Below are 19,447 nucleotides of genomic sequence, written 5' to 3' on the forward strand. Positions count from 1 at the left end.
AAATATTCTAGGTATTTTCGAACATATTTGTGAGAATATAGTTTCAATTGGTGATCAATTCATATTTTAATGTTACTATGCCCTCAGTATCACTTTTCATCCAGTTACAAAATCCAATTACATAATCCTTCAGGAAGTGATGTCATTTAATTGGGAAAATAACAGGACCACCATCAGTGAAGTAATAGCAGATGATCTGATGAATTCTGTGATAGTTGGTTTGTCACTAGGATCCAGTAATAAATTGTGTTTGTGTGTGTGTGCATCAGCAAATACAAAAAAATGCACAAAGATTATCACATTTTATAATACTTGGCAAACACTTGGTGAGGCATTGTGGGAGGAAAATAACACCCATAATTTAATCAAACCAGATACAGATTGACAGAAATTGTACTTGTATGACTTGAAGCACTAGATAATAACACTTGTAATATCATTTTTATCATGTTATTAGCTACATCAGGAGTGTCAATATCTGTGCTCAAAATACACATCTAAAGTACACCAAAGTCATTAGCCATGCAGCAAATAAAGTGTCGAGAACATTTTAAAAGCACTTGAAAATTACCATCGGCCTTCTGAAACAAGACTTACAGGCGTCTTACAGGCCTCAAGGGCCCGTCTGTCCCTGAGTCAGAGGTTTGATTGGACCTGATCTCTCTTAGTGCAGTTCTAGGGTCATTACTGTATTACCAAGCAAAAACTTAGTAGGATGGACTTCAGATCCTGAACAAAATGAGAGAAACCAAAAACAATTTAAGCTGGTATATTTCAGCCCATACAAGCAAAAGCAGATACATTTTCAAGGCTTTGTTTTTCTTTCTAAACTCTTATATAATAGTAAAAGTGCCCTCGTCTATATTTTTAAACAAATGATAAATCTGGGTTAAGTATAATTCCGCATTAGATCTCATGCCCTTATAAGCCTGGTGTCTCAGTGCTGGAGCGCATTCAAAACAGGGAGCAGCAGTACCATAAAAAGCCATCCGCATGTACGCACACACACACTTTCAGACTACTGAGATTAATGCATGTGTAATCTCAGTGGAATGCACTGTTTCAGAGCCCCAGCTGTACCCGAGCACAAAACACACAGGTTATAATCCTCATCCGCTGCATGCGTGCATGAAACAGAGAAGAGCAGAAGTACATAATAGACTGTTCTTTGGTAGAAGCTTCAGGTCACATGTGTGCTATGTTTGTGTGCCTTTTGTCATTCTTTGGTCATTTACAGTGAAAATGCTCAAAATGTGAAAGTTTCTACGGCGTCTTTTTAGTCTTGACGAGGCCTTTCTCTGCGAGGCAGCGGTAAAACTCCTGGATATACGTGTACACACACTTCCAGTCTGGCTCGCGCATCCGCATCAAGTCATCAACGTCCAGCAGGGGAGGACAGTCAGCTAGTGTCCTACACATATAAAGAAAATTAAGCCTATTTTTAGAACCATTAAGGGTTTTTTTTTTTACATTTTTTTTTTTTTTTTGCATTGTGACATTATTTTTTATGACAAAAGCACATTTTTGTTGCAACATACCTAAAGCACATTTCCTCTGCTAACCACATTTCCTCTGCTAACCTAACACATATTTTTTTATATGAAGACATCACATACAATAGTATATATATAATCTTCATATAAAAGATTTATGCGGCTTTAATAACAAAATGTGCCTGGATTGAAAAAAAAAATTAATAATTTAAATTAAGTTAATTAGAAAAATTATTCAAACAATTATTTAACACTTATTTAAATACATAATTGAGTTATAATTGAAAATCAATTATAAATACAATTAATTACATTAAATATTAATATTTGAACAATTAAATATATTGCATTTATTACTATTATAATATGAAATTATAATAAAATATATAATTATTATTATATTTCTTTTATTATTTTATTATTTTATTTGATAATATTAAATATAAGAATTTTTACTATTCCTCCCTTTTTGGGGGTGGGGTATGGGGGGCAAGTATGTCTAGAAAGTTTCTTTATGAGATATAAAGGTGGATGCAGTAAATAGTGTCTTACTCTGCAGTCTTGAAAGCCTTCTCAAAGTTGGCCCTGCGATCATAGGGGTCGAGAGTGCAATATTCAAAGCCCTCTGGGAAGAACCTGTGCACCAGGGCACAAAACGCCAGACCGTCTGCCCAGCTAGACGAAAAATTCTGGATGTTCACGCCCTAAACATAGAAACAAGTATAAGAGGGAGAATCACAACAAAGCTGTGAAGAATAAAAAAAAGTGCTTTGTTTTTTTGCTAAAACAAAACCCATTTTTAGTACAATTAGTTATTTTTTTATATTTAAATGATAAAAGACAACCACAACCACACACCTAATTTACAGTATTATAATAAAAATACAAAAAGTATTTATACTTAAAGTATTTGTTAAATTTATGCAGATTAACATAAAAATAAGAAATTAGAATTAAAAAAACCAATACAGTTTTGGAAATCAAATTATTAACAAAAAATAAATGTAAAATGTAATGTAAAAGTCAATTTTAAATGTAAAAATGAAACAGGTTTGTTTTTCTCCTTTGATTTTGTTGTCAAATGTGACCTGGACATTTCCATTAGACTCACACAGGGAGACTAGAAGAGCCCGAGACGTGTAGCAAAACAGAAACTGTTTGATTTGATCTTCTTTTGTCTCTTCAGACCCACCTCATATGGTTCAGTCTTGACCCGGCACCAGTCCAGCAGCATTTGTTTGACATCTTTGGTATTTGGGCCCCTGACCGCCGAGCTGCCCGGCACTTTAACCCTGGCCACGTGGGACTGAGCCGGGCTTCAAGAGGAAAACAGCACAATCAGTCAACGGGACACATCCCACGCTGTCATCCTGTCAGGACTTTAAGAATGACCCACCTGCCCACAGCTTTCGGAGAGGATGAAGAGGTTGGGGGAGAAAATGATTTTGCCTGAGCTGTCCCTGTACCCAAGTGAAGTAAAAAGGGAAAGGTTATCAAAGCCTTGCAGATAGAAGTGCAGTAAAAGTACATAGTATTCAGAGCCTCATGAGTGATGGTCACTCACTGTGTGCATTGTACTGAGCGCCGCTCGGACCATTAGCAGGTTTCTGGTCTTTACAGAGTCCAGCAGCTGTCTTTCCTCCACCAGCCTGCTGACGCAGGGTCTCCATTCGGGCCGCCCGCTCTCTATCACGCCGCTCTGACAGAAACACAGAAAACAAAAACTAACTAAATAATAGTTTTCTGAATAGGAAAGTTATAACAAATAACAGCAGAAGTTTTTTTTTTCCACTATGTTTATTTCCTTTGGTTGTTTGTGTAATAGTAAGGAGTCGTAAAGGCAGAATCTCTTATTTTCTTATTTTCACACACTACTGTTCAAATGTTAGATGTAAAATGTAATCCAGATTCCTGACAAGTTTTGTGAGATTCACCTAAAATAATATCAGGAAGCACATAAGACCCAGCAGACCATATCTGAGCCATATATACTGAATATGTGACATTGACCCGGTCCTCACCCCTCTTTCTCTTCAGAAGTTCTCTCATGGCAGCACGGATCATTTTCCTCTCCTCAAAATCCACAGCCTTATCTAGCTGGTACATGCATAAACAGGAGGGAAACACTTTTCTAAATATGGTTAAGAAAACAAACCATGATAACAAACCCACTGCGCCTGTAGTGCCATTAGTTGCCTCTTACCATTTTATTGAGGATCTCTTCATCCTCTATAGCTGCCAGCTGTTCGGCTGTCAGGGGACCCGTCATATCAGGTTGCTCTTTGGTACCTGTCTCTAATGTTCCCTTCTCACCCTCCATCTTCAGTGACAGCTGGGACAGAAGGAGGAACAGGAGGTGTTGATGGAGCCAGGTTACGAGATGTGTGTATCTCCATGTGTGCGTGGGAACGAGGGAGTATGTTTAGGGAAAATTGAAAGAAAGAGATTCTATCTGAATGCTTTGTGCGAGAGCTACTAGTACAGAGATGTTTTGAGAAACCCCGAGATGCATGTTTGTAGCTGCAAATTGCTAGTCTAATTAACTGCAGCCAAATTATTGGTTTGAGCGGCTTCTGAACAAACAGATTACATAAAAAAAATTGTTTTTACATATTAATTGTCAAGCTGCTTCAGGCCATACATAATGATGACTGTTTGTGTCCATTCATGTGGAAAAGGACATCCGAAAGACAATGTCCAAATATTCATCTCAGCTTATAGAGAAACTATGCTGGTTGGCATTGACATGTGTTTCACACCTTCTGCCCATAGTCCTGTAAACAGCTCATAGACAAAGACATCTGTGAAATAACATGCTTTATGAGTGGAGAATATTTCCCATAGTTCTTTGCAGTGAGTACAGTGTCCCCCAAATATATTTAGACAATTAAAGGGAGGAAAACTCTGTTATCATTCTCACGTCGTTCCAAACATGTATGACTTTCTTTTCTATTTGGAAAGAAGATCCCAAACAACACTGGACCCCTTTGATTTTCTACTGAATGGGGGGATCTTTCCTCATTTTTTACATTTGGCATGACATGAGCATGAGTAGGCAAATGAAGACATAATTTATTTTTTTTGTGAACTATCCATTTAATAATTAAAAAATATAATAATACCACTGCAGACAGAAAGTATCAATCCAGACATTAACTTTTTTATATAAATAAGAGTGTTTCGTAGGTTTTAAATTATATTTACATATATATATACAATTTAGATTTATATATATATATATATATATATATATATATATATATATATATATATATATATATATATATATATCACAATTAAAGAATTTATTCCCATAATTTATTAATAAGTTCCAGTGCTGTAGTCAAATACCGGCTACGTTGTACTACTTTGTTCCCATTATTTTTTAATCAGCTCCCTCATTTTAGTTCAATTGTGGTGATGCCATAACTTGATTAAAATGAGGGAACAGCTTACCAATTTGACCACTAAAGGAGGGAATAGATTATTGCGCTTTGGGAATGAAGTTCCCCCAAGAAACTCTGTGTTCACGCACAAAAGCATTGAAAAATAATTATTTCTCTCCCCCCATCCCATCAACATATCCCAGAACATATCCCATTTCTCCATAGTTGTCAAACATTAGTGGATCATGTTCATAGCTAATGCCTTAAACTACTCTGATATCTGTGTAGACCAAAAGCCAATTCAAAAGTGGCTCAGAAAAATTCTGAGAAAAGCTCTGTCAGCATTTTGAGTACCATCATCAAGATATACTTTAGTCCTGTTGTGTGTTAGTATGTGTGGGCTGAAGCTAGCAGAATAGATCATATTGTTTTCTGAATGCCATAATACAGTTTTACCCTAATAACACATAATAATGTCAAACAATTAGCACAATTTACTGCACACTGGTCTAATAGCTGTTATGTAATCACACAATCACTACACTGAAAGATGGATGGAAATACATTAGAAAAACAACAAGAAACAGAAAGATGAAGCTCACCGATCTGACTGCAGCTGTCCGAGAAAAAGGATCACATACACTCAACTCAACTCAGATGCTGGAGTGACTGAGTTTTTCAGAGTCTCTGTAAGAGCCCTCCCACCCCGACCCTCATCAACCTCTTCTGAAGGGACCAGGGGAAAAAAAGTGGAAAGAGCAGAACGGGACATTTAGTATTAGTGACGTATTTGGCACTGCTTCTCTTGATCTTTCCTTTCCGTCAGTTTTTACTCCGATTATAACACTGTCACTTTCAAAAGTGGTAATGGAGTATTTATATGTTTGAAAACCAGAGGAAAGAAAATGTTGAGATAAACCGTGCTCCTCCAGCATGCTGTGTTGACACTGATTGTATAAGCAGGTGGCCTGGCTCTGAGCAGAACTAAACAGTGAATGAGTGGACAGACGGAGAACACGGCCTTATTAAGGCATAAGAATGATGTTGCATAGCAGCACACCTTCATGTTTACACAGATCCTTATTTCCTATGCAGACATAAACATGCTCGTCGCAGCATTTATCTGCAAAAGCATGGGCCAGAAATGTCATTGGCACAAGTACGTTTTCACATTCACAACATTAGAGTATGATGGAGGCGTTGTGATGAAAAAGGAGTGTTTGGCTCCACCTCGTGGTGGCTGATTGTGGTCATTAGCTGGCAGAGACAGCTAGCATGACACATGGAAACAGTGAGGGTGAAGGAAACCTTGACTTAGACTTGATGTTCAGCGAGTCATTGTGACTAATGCGGCATATTAGGCTAATTATACAATAGTGGTGCTGTTATAGTGACGGGGTTATGCAAAGGCACTTACAATGGAATGTTTCATAACTTTCAACATGGAGGAAATACTAGTTTTGCTCAACTGGCTGCTGTCAGCTCAATGAAAATATAAGGTTCGGTATAAGTTAAGTTCAGTCATGATAGCACACGTACATCACAGAGTCATCTATTTGACAGAGTCATCTATTTACATCTGCAAGATGTTTTTTTTTTTACGTTTATAGGACGTTTCGTATCAGATGTCAAATAGACGTCTATTATATGATTTTTAAGATGTTTATGTAAAACTGACATCTCACAGACGTCTGTCAGATGTTTGTACACAGCAGATGCTTTCCAGATCAAGGGACGAAGTACATTTTCTTGAGTACTCTACTTTATTGCATAACTACTGTATTAATTATTTTTTCTGGAAACCCATGACTTTAACTTCACTATATTTGAAAAATAAATATTGTACTTTTCACTCCACAACATTTCTATTAAAGTCCTTGAAGTAGAAAGTCATGACTATGTAGCAGCTTTGAAAGTCAGTGGGTGATTTATTTTCTTCTCTAACATGTGCCTCTTTTGACAGTCTGTAAGTAATCACTCTTGTAGGGTTATGTGAAGTGATTTCACAGCTTTTTTGAATACTGATCAGTTGCAAATGTGATATTTATTGACAACAATTCAATAATAAGAAGTTAATATTGTGGTATTTATTAGACACATTATTGTCTGATTTGGCTAAATTGTGTAAATGAAAATATTATACATGAAGCCACAGAACAACTGTTGTGCATCTCCAAAACACAGTGGTGTTTGACTTGAAGCAGCACTGTACAGACTGTTCTGTGTATGTCATTAAAGTACAGCGAGAGCTATTAGAGCATTTCTGACATTTTAATTTTGATGTTAAATCTTGCTGTTTTGCTTTTTTTGGTTAAAGCAGGGTTGCTGTTGTAAAGTTATACAACTAGAGTTGTGTTGCTGTGTTTTAAAGCAGGCTTGATAATTTTTTTCTTATCTGTTTGTATTTACAGCCATTTCAGTATCCACTTGGTTCAAATGTGGATGAATGGCTAAACATAGATGTGTGTTTACAGAGCTGTGTGAGATACATACAACAATAATAAAAGAGCATTGGCATAATAGAGGAAAATTAATTTTTGGTACTTAAGTACTTTTAAATGCAAGTATTTCTTTACTTTTACTTAAGTAAAAATCTGCCTTTACAACTTTCACTTGTAATGGAGTAATATTTGACCAGCAGTATCTTTCACTCAAATAACAGAGTTGTGTACTTTGTCCGTCTTTTGTTGGTTGTGACACCAATTTGTTTTTACATTTTTATATAGCTTTACACAAAAAAGGTTGGTAAGTGACATTTTTCATGCTAAAATTATGTTAACATGCATATTGTTTATATCTTGTGGGTAAGTTATGAAAACAATCAACAATGTTAAGTTTCTCATGGTAGTTTTTATATATATTTTTTTTTTAAACAAGAAAACAATTCAGGCTATACTAGACCACTATCATGCTAGCATATTTGAACACATTCCTAACATGTTTTTACATGTTTCTAGTATGATTTAATATGTTGCTAAAATGTTTAGAGTAGGTTTTAACACCTTAATAACATGTTTTTTGCATATTTCTAATGTTTTTACATGTTTCTGTAGCATGTTTTGGCATATTTATAATATTTTAACATGCTAAAGTTTTAACACAGTTAACATGTTTTACCATTTTTAGCATGTTTTGACATATTTCTAACATTTCAACACTTTGCTAACATGTTTATAGTATGATTACTAACATGTTTAAGCATGTTTTTAGTATATTTGAACACATTCCTAACATGTTTTAGCTGTTGCTAGCAGACTTGAGCATACTGCTAGCTAATACTTAAATAGCACGCTGCTACTATATTGACATGTGACAGCAGACGGCATGAGACTGTTTATTGTACCAGTATATTAACAACTTTTCATGATTGTAAAATACATAAATATAATAAAATAAGTATTTACATCTGATATTTTGCAGATATAAAAAAAAAAAAAAAACATTTATGCAAATCATCAGTGCAATTTTGCGCTGCAACCAATAAAAGACCCATTATCCAGTACATTAGTGACCCAGTAAAATGTCAACAAATGTCATTACAGGAATAAACAATAACATCTGAGGTATTTTTCTGACAACCCTCACATCATGTGTGATGGCGAAGAGTAACTTCGCTTTCATTCTGTTGATAATCATTTCATATTAATTGCAGTTAATCGATGTGCTTGTGGTACAGAGATACTGGATGAACATTACACAGTTATGAATACGCAGTGTTGCGTAACATGCGTTCAGTGATAAGGTGCAGTCACTTTAGCGCAATTTCAGAGAAAAAGCGATGCACGAAGCAGAGTTTACACTCAAGTCACCTTTAAACAAATCAACCTTCTGTTGGTCAGTGAGGTGCATTTTCATGAATAATTTCCCAACCAGTTCTTGCTGAAATAACTGGATTTTGATTAGCAACATTAAATGTGACCGGACAGCTAGGCTGTGTTTAATGTGTCACTTTTAAAATGATGACCATAGGCCATTAACCATACCTAGATCGATCCTGTACATACAGTATATGATCTTGTATGATGCTTTTCCTGATGCTGCTCACTAAGTGAAGTAATGAGTGCAAACAACAGAAGCATGAAAGGACAGTTGAGACCTTATAAGTGTTTCCCTCAGGTAGGCACACTTGAGTCAGTGTAGGCTTTTATTATGACTCCATAAGACTGCGTAAACTTCAACACCCACTGAGATACATTCACATCCTCATTCATTTCCTGTTAGCCAAATCTAAAAACCCAAAAATCAGTGAGTGTTTTGTTATGTCACACTAAACCCCAGCTATGAATTCCCAACATGCTGGGAAAAAGGCAAACTGCCTGATATATATATTTTTTTTAATCTAATGCACTTCAATTCGGATATAAACGAAGTCATAATAATAAATGCAAATCCGCTTTCTCTCCAGCAGATGGCAACACAACTCTTTGAGGGAATGACCTTGCCGTGTACCTGGGTCTATAACCTTTTTTTACTGTCAAGTTTTTTATTTTATTTTTAGAACAGCATCAAAACACACAAATCAAAGTGGAGGGAAAATAATACTGTCCAGCAGGCATCAATAAAACAAATCCATCAAGAAACTTATGAAAAAAAGATGAACACCCACTCAGAGGAGACGAGCCAGGCCTTTAGTGGAGGATTTAAAGAGGACAATGAGAGAGACGATATCATTTTGATTTCTCCTAAGAGATAATAGTGTGCTAAAGATGTCTGAGACTCCTTAGAGAAAGCTATTCATAATTACCCGCACTGGGAATTACATAAAAGTCACCAGTTTAAACCTGCCTGCCTTTTCATAATGTTACATACTTAAAAAAAGTTCTCAGCTGTTACTCGGGGTGAATCTCGATCAAGCTTGTCAGGAACATGCCTTGAAAAAAACAAACAAAACAAAAAACCATCAATCTTGGAAAGAACGTTTCTAAATAGTGCACCAAGATGAATAAAAGTGAACCCAAGTAAGGAGCCAGTAATCTTCCTTGTCTTCATTATGTAAACTTAACCAAGACGAAAAGTGATAATGCTGTACATATTTAAACATGGCATCCTACAGAAAGCTGCCTCAAAATATACCGTCCCATATCACCAAATCAAGACGGCTGAGTTACAGTATCTAAAAATACATTATTCCTATGTATCTTTTTGTGTGACTATCTTTAGTAGTCAAGAAGTGCCAACTAGTCCAGTAACGGCTAAAGAGGACCAGAGCAAACGGAGCAGTTGTATTTCACAGTGCATTAGATAGACACACAGTCACAGAATGAATATGGCAGGATGTTGGAGATCTTCCCGAGGCTCATGCAGGAGTTTCCACGCACTTATAAGCGTGTGTTGGCAAAACAGAGGTAATAAAATCAAACAAACTGTTGCCGTCGGCATCTGCTAAAAAAAGGCATGTGCTGAGTCAGTCAATCAGTCTCAGAGCTCTGGTAGATGGTGCTTCTCCATTGAAAGGATGACTGAAATTAAATATCCTGGCACAGTGAGGAGGTTCTGGGGAAAACTACACCTCCAATATCACCATCCTCATCATCCCCGCCATCCAGCAGACCTCGTATCTGATCAGACTCCATATTAAACCAGCTAACACTGGATGATGCTCAGTCTTCTGTTGCAAAACCTAGTGAACTGTCTATGTAAGACTGCATTTATTTGGCATCATAGATGGCAAACATTGAATGTAAATATACTTAATTTATTCAAAACTGAAAAATGTATCAATAAAATAGTTCAATTGAATTCAAAATAGACTATTTTATCCTGTATTGGTGTGCTTTGTATTTTGCATATTACAGTATCACAGTGTTAGCTTTGCAACATGCTAATGCCAAACTCTACACCCAAAGTATACTTGGGTTTGTATGTGCAGGTAGATTTTACTATTTGAACATGCTCTGTTTGCTTAACTCACGTGTGTCTTGAAATTTTTTTTGCACTAAATAGTTTGTCCACAAGGTGGCAACCTTAAAACAGAAAAACAGACAACAAACACAGGGCAAAAACCCTAGATGGCCATGTTGACGAGTGCTTGTGTGAAGGGGAAGCGATACACTAAAGTCAAGTTTAAACACGAGCAAAACTATTTATCACGTCTAGAAAGAAACAAATCAGACACGACAAGAACAACATTTTGTAATGGCCATGTATCGAACAATCAATACCAAATAAAGTCTAATTCAAAACCTATGTTCGGCTGTTTCTTGTGCGCTTTGTGTCACGAGTGCTACTTGTGTGATTAACAAATTGCTGCCATTGTAAAGCATGCCAGATGTTACTGTTACTTAGTTACAAGTGTCATTTTCTGTTAGATTTTTTTTTTGTGGCCGTTTTTGGCCTTTTATCATGGTAGGACAGTATTGTAGACATGAAACGAAGTGAGAGAGAGAGAGAGAGAGAGAGAGAGAGAGAGAGAGAGAGAGAGAGAGGGGTGCGGAGAGATCCTCCAGCAGGGATTCGAACTCGGGACACCGTCGCGCAATGGCTCTATATATCGGCGCACTGCCCACAAGGCTTTTAGTCATTTTGTTGTGCTTTTTATATATAAACATATATTTTAGTACATTTTAGTAAATATTTCAGTTTTGGCAACCACCTAAAATTTGCAAAACAAAATAAATAACTTTAGTTAACATTTATTCTATTTCAATGAGCACCTTATTTTATTGTTTTAGTGAACTACAATAACTCTGGCTATAAGCTTCTCTTTTCCATCTAATGAAAGTGGTTGTGGACCAAAGAGAGCCATGACCCCTTTTCACTTTCCTTGTACTTGTAAAGTGAGGAGTTTGGCTATAGACAGCAGCACTGCAGTTCACTAGGTTTTGAAACACAGCCTTTAAGTCCCTTCAGTCCATTTTCTCATGCACCTGGTTCTCTGTCCTCTCGTTAGGTTCTTGAGCTGCTTCTGAAAATGATTCTTCTTCTGGATTCTCTGATATGCTCGACTCATTCTTCTTAACACAAACCACGTCCTCTTCACTGCCACCGGCTGGTGTCCTGGCTCTCCGTGTGTCGATGTAAGCTACGATGATCTCTGAGTTCTGGTAGATGATCACGCCTGAGAGGGTGAGCACAGCTCCTGCACAGCTAAGAGCCGTCAGCTCGTGCCCAAACAGCAGCTGGGACAGCAGCAGGTTCCCCACCACATTCAGGTTCCCCAGGATGTGCAGCGTGACAGCGGAGGTCAGGGTGATGACACAGCAGCTGGCCAGGTTGTAAAGCACTGAGCCCAGGCAGCTGAGCAAGATGAAACCCCAGAGGTGGTGGTCATACTGGAAAGGGGACTGCAGCGCGGCCCAGTTCTCCAGAGCCAGGGCGGCTACGGCCAGGATGCAGAAGCTGGGGATGGACATCAGATACAGCAGGAAGACAGAGTTGATCTTCTCCTCCTGGAGCAAGATGCCTGATAATTATTCATATACAAAAGACAAAGTGTGTTAGTTTAGCTATTACACCTCTGTATGTAGTTGCTCAGCACTGACACACATTTTTTGGTCATCTGGATTGTTATTTACCGAAGCACATGCTAAGATATAGTGTGACGCATATAGTAAACAACCTTAACCTCTGTGATGCAACGGTCACAACTAAAATAGTCCACTGAAATCTAAAACCAACAGATGACCCAGATAAACCACATGGAGTATCTCTCCTGGACCAAGAATACAAAGTGGGCGAATACATTAATTACAATCTAAATAAATTACAAAAAATTTAGTATATATATATATATATATATATATATATATATATATATATATATATATATATATATATATATATAATTTTGTTTTGTTTGATTTTTCTGAGTGGAGAGTTGAGTAATCAAACTAATATGTTATAATTTGGCAAAATGAGGCAAAATTATCTTTAGCCAATGCACGGTCATTCTTTAGAATTTAATACAAATTTGGATTTCTGTAATATGTTCAAATGTAATATCTTGTGTGTCCTGTAAATTGCATCAACAACTTTACAGTCAATTAATTCATTATTAAACATCTACGTAATTTAGTAAATTCAATTTAAACACATTACCATATTTTACATTAATTATAATAATATTTATTATATTTATAATATAATTATATTATTTTATATCATGAATCAAGCTTTATTTCTACGTTGTCTAAACTGCTACAATACATCTTCAATAATAAAATTCCGTTTAAATTTCTTGTGTTTTTTTATAATTAAATAATAATAACAATAATAATAATAATAATCACTCCCTGACCAAGGCTACACTTTAACTATATATTAAATTATATACATCTAACTTTCTACATTCTTATTAATGTTCACTATAACACCTCCTGATTTACAAAAATAATAAATTATTATTGTTATTATAAATAGTTAATGATAATATCACACCCTGCCCAAAACTTTTTATTTGCCTTATATATGTATATGTAATATATATATATATATAAATTATTTTTATTATTTATTTATTTTTAATAAAGGCCAATAAAATGTTTTGGTTTTAATTATTAATATTAGTAGTATTCGTATTAGTAATAATAATAATAATAATAACATGCACTTGGTTGCTTCTAATATTGACCCATCATAGCTTTAGTTGTGGAGAACAACAAACAAAGGTGACTTTGTTAAAAACAAGGCACTGCTCATTTAGCTTACATGCTAACTGTAGGTTGTGTTGTGTAATTCTACAGTGACTAAGAATTTTCTTTGACACACATAGCATTGAATAACATCAACATATACAGCTGCAGCTGTCTTTGACAAGATACTGTCTGTAGTCATAAAAAGTGTACAAAACAGGTTCTGCCAGTAAACCGCAGACTCGCCCTCAGTTCTGCCACAGACTCCCTGATGTTCTCAGGGCCAGGCACCTACAGAATTACTCTAGTGAGGACATCACTTACACTAATGGAGCTCAGCTGACTCTCATTTTAAGAAATCAAAAACAGTCAAGTATGTGATCCCTATCCAGTACTGTGAGGTCGTTGCTACTTGGATAAAACAACAGAAGCAGCAGCAGCTGTTCACAGGATAGTGTCTGGAACAGGATGTGCCAGCTTTTGGCAGACAGGACGTTTTCCTCTCGGACTCAGACACACACCAGGAACTTACAAAAATGATGAGCATGTGAATGTGAAGTAGGGACAAAAAATAGGCTCTGCTCTCAGGAACATTTAGTTAGAATATTTTCATTTGTCAATAAAAAACAAACAAACAGCTGGGGGCTTTTTGAATTTTGATTAAGTTAGATGAACCTTCAAATATCTTTATAAAAAAATTAACAGGTTTTATTGTCAAACTGATTAGAAAAACGCTCTGCAGTTCAACTGCGGGTTATGGGGAATCGAACTAGTCATCCGATTCTCGAACAAATCGCTTGTGTGAACCGATTCATTTGGGTGATCCAATAAAAACAATTCGAACGGTGTTATGAATCACTTGACTCCTTTAGGAATCTGAAGGTCCCCACACCTTACTTTGACCTATTCATTCTTATGACATTTTCCAGTTCGTGTTCACTGCATGTGGATTTATTATATCTTTTTAAAAAAAAGGTGTTTGTGGCCAATGAAATACTTTAAAGCTGAACATGAGACACATGCCACTAGTGTATTGTAAAATACTAGTGTATTGTTTTTACACATTTGAGTTAACATCTCATTAAATCGAATCATTCAAACGAATCGATTCGCTCATATGAATCGAACACTCAAAGCTTTATTACTTTATTGACGTACACTTTTCCCCTTGTATATTATTTATTTTATTTTACTGTATATTATTGTTGTGTTGTACTGTTTTATTTTATTTTGGCTTTCCTCTGTTTTCAATTTAAATATTTTTCTTATTAATAATAATAACAACAGAACGTACTTTGTTGAATGGATTTCACGCCTCTCAACATAGTGGCGGCGAACACGAACAGGCAGCCGGTCTGGTCGAACTGGACCTCGCCCATGATGCTGAACGACGCCCCGAGGCAGATGGGCATCATCGCGGTGTACTTCAGGAAGTGGTGCTGCTTCCCCAGAATCAGCGTGGAAATGGCCAGCGTGAACAGCGGCGTTGTGGTGTAGATCATCTGCGCGAACGAGAGCTGCACATAAGTGAGTCCCACGTTGCCAAACGCGATGCTGGCACAGAAGGTCAAGCTCAGCAGGAACACCTTGCATTTGGCGCTGGTGGTTAAATCCTGCTCTCCGAAGCCTCTGTGCCGGATCACCCTGCACTTGATCAGTCCGTAGTCCACCACGATCGCCGTCAGCATGTGGAGGGCTGACAGAAGCAGCGGGTATCTGAAATTGTACACGGCAAATATCCATTTGTTGAGGCTGGATATAGTGGTGCCCGTCACCAGCCACACGGACACAGCGAACATGAGGTGCAGCATTTCTGGGGGTTGCCTCGTCCTGCTCCCCGCGTCCCGGGGCTCCTCGCTCTTGGTGGAGGGGCCATCGGCTCTGATCATGTTCGTTTCATCTTCGCATCTGCAGGGTAAACACATTAAGATCGTAACGTAAATGCACCTCTCATCTCCGCGAATCAAAAAAACGCAGTGGCGTTACAAGTCGGAAGTGTTCATTCAGTCTCTGGCGATATCCTGACTCAAGCCGCTGTAGCAACCGTGTGTTTTGGAAGCGGACAGGAACAACATCCCGGCTTGTATACACGTGTTATTATTGTGTGTCATGGGTCTGGTTTGTGACGTAAGACGTGGGAGCTTATTTTGGGCGTGAGCAGTAGTGGTGATTCATTCCCGAACGAATCGGTTCGTTTGAACAAAGCTTTTATAATGCTCCGAAATGACATTACTGCTATACTATTTCTGCCTATATTTCATGCTTAAAATGGTATAAATGGTGTATAATATGTTATGACGAATTCATTCACTTGCGCAAGGATTTCAAGTGCTACAAAAAGCAAAACGGTTTGCTTAGGTATAATGAATCGACGGTCATTTCCAACGCTTATATTTTCCTCTTGAATACCAATTTTTCTTGTGTTTTTAAATATAATATTTACTGTACTGTATATTATTATTAAATCAAATTAGACTAAATGAAAGAAGGTTTGAGCATAACAACTAAAACAAATAAAAATAGATATAAATAAAAACTAGATTTAAAAGTGTAAATACAAGCATAAATAAACAATACATGTATTACTAAAACAGTATTAAAATGGGTTGATAAACCTTATAATGTAACAATAGAAACTAAATATTTCCAAATGATGTTTTACACACAATTATAATATTATTTTTTCTAAATAAATTAAACTGTTTCTTTATATAATACATTACAGATATATACCCAAAAGTGATAGTTCACCCAAATGAAAATTGTGTCATAATTTACTCGCCCTCATGTCGTTGCTAACCTATATGACTCCCTTTCTTCTGTGTAACATAAACAATTTGAGAAAATGTTAAATCAATAGTAGCTCATCAAAACAGTATGGTTACCAACATTCTACAAAATATCTTCTTTTAGGCTCTGCAAAAGTAAGAAAGTTTTAAAAAGACATGAGGGTGAGTAAATTACAACAGCATTCTCATTTGTTGGTGAACCGCCCCTTCACCCACATTTCACATCATTTGCGAATTAATTATTTGATTAAAAAGATTCGAGTCTCTGCAATGAATCCCCACCACCGTACAGACTGTAGGAAAACATAATACTCCAGTCGACCAATCAGAGATGGGCTCATGTTCCGCTGCCGGTTGTGGATTGGTCACTCCTAGTTTATTCAAAATACTGTATTAAAATGGTTCGTTGTAAGCAAATGCTAAACAAATTACGACTGTGCTGGATAAACAGTCGGGATATTGAGTCCCTCAAGGATTTTGTCGCTGACTTCACTGATCGGTGGCTTTTAGATTGACAGCGCGCAAAAGCTCTCTGTGGTCCATTATAGAGGCTTGTCTCCTCCAGGATCCCGTGATGGGGTGCCCAATTAAATTAACCAGTAATCAAATTGTTTCTCAGTCTCTCTACTAGCTATACTAAAGCAACATTAATCTGCATGAACTGAGGTCGTTCGTGTGTACAGACGTCGCTGGTCGATGACGTCTAGTCATTGCAGCATATTTTCTGTCCCGTTTGTAAATGTTATTTTCATGGAGGCTGTTCAAGCCAAAAACGTGTGTTTATTCTGTATATTCCCTATCAACTCGGTAATACGACTGTCGGTTAGAGTCGGAGCATATGAAGGATGCACCTGTCTTGATCAGCACAGCAACGCTAAGTCACGTCCAGTGAATCATGAAAGCAAAAAGCTTCGTTCCAGCGTTAAAGCTCATGAATGACTCTAGTAGACCTCACACCGGCGTTTAGCGGTCTAACAGAGGATATAAACACATCGCTCCGCGTCAACACAGTATAATACCATACTAAACAGAGCCAAATTCATCAGTGCCATGTCCGATAAGATCAATCGTATGTCCCTGGTCTCTTACCTTGTTCCCGCACTGCTGAAGCTAGATGCGTTTAGTTATATTCTGTTCTCAGAGACCATCGGCCCTTTCGCTGAGCGGCCAGTTGTCGCCAGATCAGCTCAGATCAGCTGTGCAATACGTCACCACCGCGCTGCTGAGCAGTGACCGAGGCGTCGCGTGCTGCTGCTGGCGCGTGCACGGGCGCGTTTACAAAATATGCTTCAACATCTCAAAGAATGATTATTTGTTTCGTTAATAACAGTTGCATCGTTTTCTATATCCTATATGGCTATATTTCTGAATAACCATATCCTTTTGTTTCCTCTCATTAAATTCAGCTTCTTTGGATGGTTTTTAAAGGAATAGTTCACTCAAAAATAATAATTTGCTGAAAATCCACACACCCTCAGACAATTCAAGAAGGTCAATTTCTTCCTAGGAATAGATTTGGAAAAAAAATTGCTTTACATCACTTGCTCTCCAGTGGATCCTCTGCAGTGAATGGGTGCCGTCAGAATGAGAGTCCAAACAGCTGATAAAAACATCACAATAATCCACACGACTCCAGTGCAGAGTCTACAATTCATAATATTGCTTTTTCACGCAAAAAAAAACCTTATCACATTAGGACTTATCAGGAGAGAAATATGTACAGCTCAAGGAGTCAAAAACAGTTCTGATCAAAAATGTTACTGGAAAAAGCAATTTATGGATTCATATTTTGATTGTTTCTTAGAATTGTTCATTTGTTTCTCACAAACATACATCTTTAATTTCACAAGACATTAACTGATGGACAGGAGAGGTGTGGAATGTGGATCCCTTGTGGATTATTGTGATGTTTTTATCAGCTGTTTGGACTCTCATTCTGATGGCACCCATTCACTGCAGAGGAACCTGAATCTCATCTACATCTTGGAAGGCCTGAGAGAAGTGGTGTAGTGTAATGAAGTAAAAATACTTCATTACAGTACTTAAGTATTTTTTGGGAGTATCTGTACTTTTTTCACTCAAGTTCCAACTTTCACTTTTACTTCACTACATTTCCCCGAAGCATATTGATTTCTAAATACAAAATAAAGTCTGAAGAACACAGACTGCAGGGAAGCAGGTTTGACGAATCAGTGGTCTGACGCTTGCAAGTGAGACTCCTAAAAACACCTTTGGTCATGTGAAAACCAAGTGCTGGCATATCCGCAGTCGTTCTTATTTTCACTCAAGTCGAGAGTGTGTGATATACAGTATATTGTCTGTAATAATATGGTAAAGTGTTGTTGTAATGATGTTTCATCTGACATTATCGACCCGAGTAGCTTTATCACACACAGAGATGGAACGCATGTGATTTGTTAAGTCCATTAAAACTCAAAATTCAAGTCATTTTAAATTCTAGAGGGCAAAAACCTCTCTATATTTTTCCGAAGAAAATAGTTCCAAACAAAAATCACAGCAATGTTTTGCACCTCTGAGCAATGGATGGTGTTTACTTACTGAATGAATTAGCTTTTTGAACAAACTGGTTGAATGGATGATTTATTGACCCACTCGTTAACACAATCAAATATTTTTGTTCCTGAATGAATCAGTTTGAATGAATCGGTTGAATCTCAATGACTCACTCATTAACAGTCATGTGTTTTTTCTTCTTCACGTTTTAAAAGGTCATATGATGTTGGTAAAAAAATAACATTATTTGGTGTAATGCAATGTGTTTATGCGGTTTAAGGTAAACAAAAAAATACTACTAATAATTTTCCACATAATATGTGTTATTGTTTCTCCTATATGCCCCACCTTTCTGAAACACATTGATTTTTACAAAGCTCATTGGTCTGAAAAGCGAGGTGTGCTCTGATTGGCCAGCTATCCAGTGTGCTGTGATTGGCTGAATGCATCAAGCGTGTGATGGAAATGTTACGCCCCTCAACACTGTGGCGCTGTGTTTCCCGGTCAGAACACTGCGTGACAAGACAAAAACAATAACATTACAAACAAGCCATATGTTGCATCCAGTGTGTTCTGGAACAGTGTTGTAAATACAACTTAACCACTGATTTCTAGTAGTGACCAAACAAAGTATTTTCGCTTTCACAACGAAACACACAACGTCTCCACAACATGACGGGAACAACAATACTATT

General features: G+C 37.1%; 2 protein-coding genes across 3 annotated transcripts; both read right to left on the reverse strand.

The window, feature by feature from the left end:
* Window positions 1-290: 290 nt before the first annotated feature.
* Window positions 291-5,694, reverse strand: smtna (smoothelin a). Its single transcript, XM_026274614.1, has 8 exons — window positions 5,482-5,694; window positions 3,697-3,825; window positions 3,515-3,590; window positions 3,058-3,192; window positions 2,890-2,953; window positions 2,686-2,809; window positions 2,046-2,197; window positions 291-1,411 (listed from the first exon to the last, which is right to left on the reverse strand). The coding sequence occupies exons 2-8, from the start codon at window positions 3,811-3,813 to the stop codon at window positions 1,264-1,266; spliced, it is 816 nt and encodes a 271-aa protein (XP_026130399.1). The 5' UTR covers window positions 3,814-3,825; window positions 5,482-5,694; the 3' UTR covers window positions 291-1,263.
* A 2,495-nt stretch (window positions 5,695-8,189) lies between these two features.
* Window positions 8,190-17,471, reverse strand: LOC113110402 (solute carrier family 35 member E4). Of its 2 annotated transcripts, XM_026274597.1 has the most exons (3): window positions 17,328-17,471; window positions 14,744-15,357; window positions 8,190-12,281 (listed from the first exon to the last, which is right to left on the reverse strand). In XM_026274597.1, the coding sequence occupies exons 2-3, from the start codon at window positions 15,336-15,338 to the stop codon at window positions 11,725-11,727; spliced, it is 1,152 nt and encodes a 383-aa protein (XP_026130382.1). In that variant the 5' UTR covers window positions 15,339-15,357; window positions 17,328-17,471; the 3' UTR covers window positions 8,190-11,724. The 2 variants fall into 2 exon arrangements, with proteins under 2 accessions (XP_026130382.1, XP_026130381.1); XM_026274596.1 differs by lacking the exon at window positions 17,328-17,471 and having other exon boundaries at window positions 14,744-15,566.
* Between the last annotated feature and the right edge of the window lie 1,976 nt (window positions 17,472-19,447).

Source organism: Carassius auratus, chromosome 10, assembly GCF_003368295.1.
Source record: "Carassius auratus strain Wakin chromosome 10, ASM336829v1, whole genome shotgun sequence".
NCBI lineage: Eukaryota > Metazoa > Chordata > Actinopteri > Cypriniformes > Cyprinidae > Carassius > Carassius auratus.